This window comes from Bradysia coprophila, unplaced genomic scaffold (genome assembly GCF_014529535.1).
Source record: "Bradysia coprophila strain Holo2 unplaced genomic scaffold, BU_Bcop_v1 contig_24, whole genome shotgun sequence".
Lineage (NCBI taxonomy): Eukaryota > Metazoa > Arthropoda > Insecta > Diptera > Sciaridae > Bradysia > Bradysia coprophila.
This window is the reverse complement of record NW_023503501.1, coordinates 6,245,699-6,254,511: the sequence shown is the minus strand read 5'-3', so window position 1 is coordinate 6,254,511 and position 8,813 is coordinate 6,245,699. Positions and strand designations below refer to the sequence as shown.

Sequence of the window (8,813 nt, the reverse complement as noted above, 5' to 3'; positions counted from 1 at the left end):
AATGGAAAGAAACCAAACGAAACCACTGAAAGGCTTCACGGGCTTCACACTGAAAGTTTGTTCTGGCGTTGTACAAACAAATTAATTTTGTATGAGGTTTTATTCTCGGTTCTATTCAAAAACGAAATGTTCAATCTCAAGAAGCACATCAAAGCAAATACAATACATTAATAACGTCGAAAATACCACATAGATAGACGATTATACGAAGTAACGTTGAGCGCATGAGCCCAATTTTTTTTTCTTTTTTTTTCTGTCTTCATGTTCGCTAAGTTCGTGTTTACCAAACAACAATACGAAGAAAAAAAATATCCAAAGGTCTGTCTTCTTCACCCCACCGTACGGTGGATTTATATCGTCTCACTTTGACTTATTCATACCAATATAATGAATTCAGATTGTTCAGAATGTAGTAACGGACTCCCCTCAAAACGTTGGAATAGAATCGTCGAGAAAAGGGCCACTGGCACGATAATTGATGACATAGCTTTACGTGTGCGTTTTATTCAACGTATACTTTTAGGAATTTTAATTTAATTCATCTGAACTACAATCGAATGGCTCATTTCGCTGCAATTTAATGCCACAAAATTTTAATTTCTTTTCAAATTTAACGCAAAATTTAACACATTGGTAAGGTTGATTCAAATGATTCAGAGATATTTCGAATAAGACTCTCTACAGAATATACTCAAAACATTCGTATAAAAAAAAATGTTGACAAAGCAAGAACAGAAGAAGAAACGGATTTCACTTTACTAAATAATGAACTAAAGAGAAGATTTTATTGAAGCTTACCTAAGCAACTGTCCGCAAATTTATCCAATATGACGGCTCCATCACAACAATTTTAATTTTATTTTGAATTCCACACACAATTACAGCACCCTTGCACAGTATTGTTCACCCCAATTATATTAAACAAAACAAAAATGCCGCAAACGTAACTTACAACCATACACACTAGTTCGATAATATATATCGTTCGCGGGAACCGACGGGTAACTATCTTCAAAGGTTCGTTGATGTGATGCTTTTCAAACCGTTTTCGTGACGTTTCACAATTCAAGCATTTGCACAATTGGTTCCATTCACTGTCCAATCCAATTGTATCAGAAACCTCGCCCATTTTAGGAGAAATTTTATCACGCTATTGCGCATGTGGCATTTAGGCGTGATTCTTTTTTTTTCTTTGTTACGTTTGCTTTTGAAAATGATGCGCAATACGAGCCATAAACTTTTATTACTTTTTTACATTCAGAAATGTCTGTGTTGCGTAAGATCAATTTTTAATTGTGTACATTGAAATGAGACAGTTGTATGCGATAGGAATGGGTGCGATGGGTTACGATTGTATACGGCTTGTCCGATTGTAAATATTATACATACAACTTGATGGGTAATATAATTAGGCAGTAAAAAAGAAATATTGCTGTCACATGAAGAAGAAAAAAATTAAAATAAATGGCGAATGTTTTACTTCATTTTTTTTTTCAGATAGAGAACATGGGTGGTGATTGTTTTCAAAATTTTGTTAGCTTCGATAGATAAGGTTCGCTGTTCACACTAATAATTTTCGGCAAAATTCGTCGTATTTTCATAGATACTAATTAACGCCTGCGAAATCATTCGCCTTCATTAGAGGGAGCCTCACAGTCGTCTGTTTTCCAGCCGTTTTGCCTCCGTTTTCCAGAATTTCTTTAGTTGGAATTAAACTAATGAAAAAGTGACGTCAAATCTATAAAGTTTAACATTTACCAACGCAGTCGAGAAAATAGTTATTTTATCCCCTCTACCAATACTGCAGAAACCTTTGTTGTGAAAAACGTTGTGTGTCAGGAAAAAAGTTGGAAATTGCATTTTCTTGGTTGACATGCAATTTTCAACTTTTCTTCCCTAGTTAAACAATAGTTATTTTCATGTGTCGGGGTCGAAAATGAGGGAGTTTTGAGATTTTTCTCTGGTTTTTGACCCCTTACATGAAATTTTTTTTGAGTATCTGTTTTGGACGATTGATTTTAGGCACTTTCGCTCCGCTCGTAAGGAAAACTTGGGTCTAGTGCTGAAAAAATCAACATTACAATACTTGTAACACAAAATACTATTATGCAACCGAGTGATAAATGCTTTTTTAGGCACTAGATGTGTAGATTGTCACTCGAGGCCGTAGTATACAACGTTTTTTGCAATAAAGGCAACAGAAAGTCCTACTTTTTGTCACTTGTTGCGAAAAATACTATTTATCTTTGCAGTTCTATATTTCTTTTGAAAATGTTGCAACAAATTGACCATCTGAAAACAAATAAAATGTATTTTCTCGATTCGGTAGAGTTTCTCTTGTTTAATCTAAGAATGTGTTGTTTCAAGGATAAAAAACAGTTATTAACGCCACGCTCAGATGAATAACTATGTGTTCACCTCGAGGATAAATAGAAAATTTCCATTCTTATTGGAATTTCCTATTTTCTCCCCTTGGCAAATTTGTCTTTAAATGAGCAAATACGAAAAGTCCAAGAGTCGTAAGTGCGCTGAAAATTGAAAATGAAAATTGGCAGGAACAAAATAAACGCAGAGTTGAATAGATCATTGTCAATGTCGTTTGAGACGTCAAATAAGCTGTCATCTTGACAATATTTAAAAAAATTGTATGAAGCTGTCATCGTTTGAAGTTGGCTTTGTGAAATTGACAACTCATTTGACACTATTTGAGAGAAGAAACCGCTATTTGAAACTGATCTATTAGTTGAGTTTACAATATACTATTAGAGTACGTTGAAATTTATTTTTCTAAATTTAAATCATATATAGCATTTACAACGCAAATTAGCATAGTTACCGACTGATAAAGGAATGTGTTCTGGCACAGCTCTGCTACTAGCGTAGCAATTAGGCATGGGCGATAATGCTAATGATTATCGATAATCGATAATTATCGACTTTTTTTATCGAAAATTATCAAAAAAATATCTATAATCGATAATTATTGATATTTTGATAATATCAAGATATCGATAATTCAATATATCGATATTTTGGTCCGAAAATCCGATATTTATCGATATATTCCGATATATTATCATGAATTTTCAGATAAATATCAAAATATCGATATTTTAATAATTATCGAATTTCGATATCTTGATAATTATCGATAATTGAGTTACAAACATTTTTTTTTATCGATGGACCTAATTATAAGACAAATACAGTATGTCATCAAAAAATTTTGTATTTCGATTCGAATTTTCGTGTTTTCAGTGACTTTCAAAATGATTTATAAAAAAAGTTTTAACTTTATTTGGCATATGATACGAGACAAAGTGTCTTATAATTAGGTTCTCCATCGATAAAAAATAAAAAATAAATTGTTTGTAACTCAATTATTAAATTATCGATAACGATATGATTAATCGATTATCGATAATTTCTTTCGATTGATATTATCGATAATTTTGACCGTCTCCCATCCCTACTTAGCAGTGCTGTGGTTATGGCAAAAAAAATCACTTTCGCAGTATTTGATGCGTGAAATGTTATCTTACCTATTCACGTAAACGTTTTTGTTTCGCGTGAAAAGTTTAAAGCTTCAAAATATTCTTTGGATAAAGTTTATTCTCAATTTAGTAATCCAGAGCAAAGCGGGCGTTACTCCACTTGTATTGAATAAACCACAAATTGCTCATTAAGTCGAGCTTAGCCGTCGGCTATCTCAATCTCCACGGATTTTACTAAGAGGTGTTCAAATATCGTCAATTATTTCAGTACTCAAAAACATTACCATATCAACCACAATTCCGCTTCCAATTCAAAACAGAACGGGTCAATGTCTATCTAACTCAGCGTTTAATCCATCGGACCATGTCGGGACCAAAAATTTTACGTAATTCTGTTCGTAATCTCCTCTCTAGATATAATTGGATTGGATTGGATTGGATGGGAAGGGGGTCAGGTTAGCCCAGCACCTAAGCCTCTAGTGGGCCTGTTGTGCTATTGCACAAGTCACTTGATCATATGAATTGTGATTTTTCATCATATCTCTCCGGACTCAGATAGTTCACAAATCGACCGTGTAAACGTCCCATACGTTGTGAATTCTCTAAGCCACAACCACCACTAATGACTCATGCATTTTCCCAATGAGCGACTAGTCGATCATAGATGGCGCTTACCCTACAGTCTGTTGTATATTGTGAATTGTGTCATTGACATTATGTTAATTTGGCGTGATTGTTGCGAAGAAATCGAATATTGGATTTCTTTGAAATTTGCGACTTTGTTACGGTCGTACAGCCATTAGATAACTAATAGCGAGTGCTTAATCACCAAGTGATTAGAATAAAACCAGGCAAGCTTTTTTGCACCGGGAGTCGAACCCGGGACCTCTTGGGTATGAGTCCTATGCTCTACCGATTGAGCTACCTGGACTACAGATATAATTACTCGAAGATTTCTCTTATTCCGTCGAAACGACCCAATCGTGAAATTAGCATCTCTCTGTATTTTGCTTATACTTCTCTCATTTCTCGTTATGGAGAAATGAGAAAAGTTGTAGACGGTACTTTGAAATGTGCATAACTGTAAACTAAAAATCATTTTAGACCCAAAAGCCTTAAAAATCGAAAAAAAAACTCAGAAAATCGTTGGATTTTAATTTTGGAAATCCTTTTTCATTGAAATTTAGAACCGTCACTTGCCAATGACACAAAATTTGGACTAAAATTAAGAAAATCAGGAAAATCCCAGGTAGATATAGTGTGGAGATGGCGCTGGTATCGATCTTCCGTGCAACCGCACATCTGATTCGGTTATATATGACGTTACGCCCACACCATATCTACCTTCCGAAAATGACCCAATAGTCGATACTGGGCCCAATCCAACATTTCCCTTCTTTTATTAAAATCTTTTACTTAGATTGTTTCAACCTATTTTTTGTTGGATAAGACTTAGACAAATTATATAATTCCCGATTTTCCATCAGAAGATGAACTTATTTTTGTAAACTTTCAAAACTCGTCCAATTGAAAATATACTGCTGTCTGGGGAAGGAATCAGTGGAAACAACTGATGATGGCTAGACAACGCTAGCCTCGGACCGCCACTGACTCCCTAGGTTCAAACAGTGTCTTTGCTTCATTAAAATTCACTTCACGTGATCCTTTTGGGTAAGGGACGAGCATCTGCTCTGTTAAATGTTCTGTTTCAGTCATTTACCCTATGCGTGAAAGTGGTTTGTAGTTTAATAGCCTCGCGCTGTGGGTGAGTTCTGGTGTTGCATTTAGTCCGTTGCAAAAGCGTAACGTTAAAAAACCGGTCGCTGCCACTTCCATATAGGAATAATTCGTCTAAGGGATACGACGACATTAGCCGAATAGATTGTTTTTGTTGTTGTTGTTTCTTATTACCACTGATTTTCGTAGCTTCGGTTAGTACTAGATTCGGTCCATCAGAGATATTATTTCCTATAATAAATATATGTTGCTCCTATTGATGTCTCCACTGTACATATACATTTATAATAAGCAATTAAATCACTTCAAAAGAATTGCGCATAACACGCTAATAAATATTTTCCACCAATAAAATTATGTATGTCCAATATAGCGGCTAATTGCATATGTATTTGTGATTTGAATGAATGCGCTTTACCGCGCATGACAACAATTTTGATATTTTTGTCTCTTATCATTTAATATGATTATGATTGAAGATGAAGGTGGACTTAGACTCGTATTATATCATGTTGAATTAATGGTTTCGTTTATTTTTTTTATCATTCTAATTTAATATTGCACAGACTAGCCTTTTGCAAATGGCAAACGTATCACACTAATAGGTAGAGATAAATGAAAGAACAACCGATTTCTTAGATCTTATGTTATCATAGCAGTTAGGATTTTTCTTTGGAAAATTGTTTTCCTCCAGTTTTCGAAAATTTTAGTACATAATAATCAAATCATTCAACTTAGGCATTACTTTTTAAAAAGATGTTCCTTAGTGCAAATAGGAAAAATCCTTTTTTGTAAAAAAGGCGAACTGTTGCTTTTCAAGCTCTTTGCTAGTAGGAAATTGTTACTTTGTTAAGTGTCCATTCCACTCAACAAAAAGTACTCCGTGAGAGAGCCGAGAGAGAGAGAGCTGTCAAATAAACAAAGGAAAAATTGAAAAAAATCAATTTTGTCTCTCACACGGAGTACTTTTTAGGTAAGAGGAAACTAAGTATTAATTTGAGTAAAGTATCTATCATTGTTTGATACAAAATCTAGTACTTCAATATTTTTACCATACTATAAATGAGAAGAACACGTCGTTGTCGACAGCAGATGATTATAACACTGTTAACTGTTCTGTAAGGCTTCCTTAGACTATATTGTTGCTTGTTTGACAAAAACAGATAATTCTAGTTTTCGGAGTATCCTTTGTCCCCAGTGACTATATTTGTGAAAACATTTCTAATGCAATGTCTCAATTATAAAGTCTAACGATACTTTTCTCCAATATGAGATTGAAACAAAAATATAGAAAATCCAAATAAGCCACTCAGTACTTATACTTTGTACATGCATACCCAAACCAGTTAGTGATTAAATATTGCACACTGTTGACAAATGATCTTAAAATGTAAAGAACAAAGACTGTTCTGTTCAAAATTTTACGCTAGTTCTCATTTAAAATTTACGTTAAATTTAGATGTTGTCTTCACTGAGAGTAAGGAATATCGTGTGGAAGCAAGCGTCTTTGATTAAGCGTTCCTATAATGCATCCGCTCAGTTACCAGACTTAACAAAGGTAAATCATTGAGGAAATGAATTTGATCTCTGTTTTATTGCTAAATGATTCATCATAAAAACAGGATCGATACCAAGTAAAAAGAGGAGACTATTCACAAGTAACGGATGCGGATGTAGGATTTTTCCAGTCAATTCTAGAAAATTCACGTGTTTTACTGGATGAAAGCGACACGCAGAGCTATAACATTGATTTCATGAAAAGTGTTCGAGGTAAACTAATGCCTTTTCCAGCATCAAATACACAACGAAGAAGTAAAAATATTCCAGGTTTTAGTCGAGTCGTTCTAAAGCCGAAAACAACTGAGGAGGTGTCGGGAATTCTGCGTTACTGTAACGATAGAAAATTAGCCGTTTGTCCACAAGGGGGAAATACAGGTTTGGTCGGTGGATCTGTTCCAGTATTCGATGAAATAGTTGTTTCGACTCAATTAATGAATCGAATTGATAATATCGATGAACTCTCAGGTAGCTACTTACGATAAAAAGCCGTTTAACCGGACCAAAATTAACCAAATGAATTTAGGAACTCTTGAGTGTCAATCAGGATGTATTTTAGAGCAACTGGAACAAGCTGTCTCCGAAAAAGGACTTTGTAAGTTCCGCAAATCGTTTTTAATATTAATCGAAAACTTGAGCATCAAAATATTCACTCAAATCCAGGTATGCCACTGGATCTTGGTGCGAAAGGTTCGTGTCACATTGGAGGAAATGTTTCCACAAATGCTGGAGGTATTAGACTTCTACGCTATGGTAATTTACATGGCTCTGTCCTCGGTGTCGAAGCGGTCAAAGCCGACGGTACAGTGTTAGATTTGATGTCGAATTTCAAGAAGGACAATACTGGCTACCATCTTAAACACATGTTCATTGGCTCGGAAGGCACATTAGGATTTCTAACCAAGGTATCGATATTCTGTCCAACAGCATCCAGAGCAATTAATGTTGCATTCCTCGGTAATTGAGCAGTAAATTGGCTGAGTTAGACCAAATTTTATAGATTTTTTGTTTTCCTTAATTTGCTTAGGTTTGGAGAGTTACGATGCTGTTTTGAAAACATTTCTTGCAGCGAAAAGAGATTTGGGTGAAATTCTGTCATCATGCGAGATGATAGATCAGGAAGCTCTGGATTGCAGTCTGAATGCCTTTAATCTAAGGTAGGTTTTTCACTAATAATTTTAATTGAATTAGGTTAAGGCGGTTAACGTTTAGCCCATCTATAACTGATATATATTTAACAAGAATATCTAAATCTATATCACTTGTGATATAATTAATATTCTTTTCTCTGCCTGGAAGATGTCTTCTTAATTACCGTTTAAACAGACAAATCTTTGCCATGAGGCATCTAATTATTATCGACTGCAACGAAGTGGTGTATAATATCCATGATTGTCAAAGGTTCTTCATCTACTAAACTCACACGACTTTGATAAGCCCTTTTTTTACGAATTAACCTAATTCAAATTCTCCTAACCAGATAGTTGATTTTCCAATTTGTTTAATAATTCCCTTGACTGAAAGTCATGGGTCTTACGGATGATAAACACCCTAAAATGTTTGTCACACAATGATCACTACTATGATTGAAAATGCATGAATGTATGACCAAAAACCTTAAATACAGAAAATGTTTGTCACACTTTGATGATTCGTTGATAACACGATAACTTGAGTAATTTTCAACGGATTTTCAAAAACTTTTTTTTAATCGACGGGGAATTAAATTCCTCAGGTTAAGTTCGAAGATGGGCTATTACGGTCGGGTGTTCTTAGAGATATTCCCAAAAGAATTTTTGTCTCGTCCCTTGATTCCACGATAACTCGAGTAGTTTTCGACGGATTTCCAAAAACTTTTTTTTATTTGACGGGGAATTAAATTCCTCAGGTTAAGTTCGAAGATGGGTTATAACGGACGGGTGATCTTAGAGATATTCTCAAGAGAATTTTTGTCTGGTCGCTTGATTCCACGATAACTCGAGTAGTTTTCGACGAATTTCCAAAAACTTTTTTTTTAATCGACGG

General features: G+C 34.6%; 1 protein-coding gene across 5 annotated transcripts in view; it reads left to right on the top strand.

Annotated features, from left to right (window-relative positions):
* LOC119078072 (D-2-hydroxyglutarate dehydrogenase, mitochondrial) overlaps positions 1-8,813 on the top strand; it is a 30,617-nt gene that overhangs the window by 8,673 nt on the left and 13,131 nt on the right. For all 5 annotated transcript variants that reach the window (XM_037185525.1, XM_037185524.1, XM_037185527.1 and 2 more), the window contains exons 2-7: positions 6,691-6,789; positions 6,854-7,001; positions 7,059-7,256; positions 7,315-7,383; positions 7,452-7,745; positions 7,816-7,945. In XM_037185525.1, coding sequence (XP_037041420.1) covers positions 6,691-6,789; positions 6,854-7,001; positions 7,059-7,256; positions 7,315-7,383; positions 7,452-7,745; positions 7,816-7,945 — 938 coding nt within the window. The remainder of the gene's footprint in view (positions 1-6,690; positions 6,790-6,853; positions 7,002-7,058; positions 7,257-7,314; positions 7,384-7,451; positions 7,746-7,815; positions 7,946-8,813) is intronic.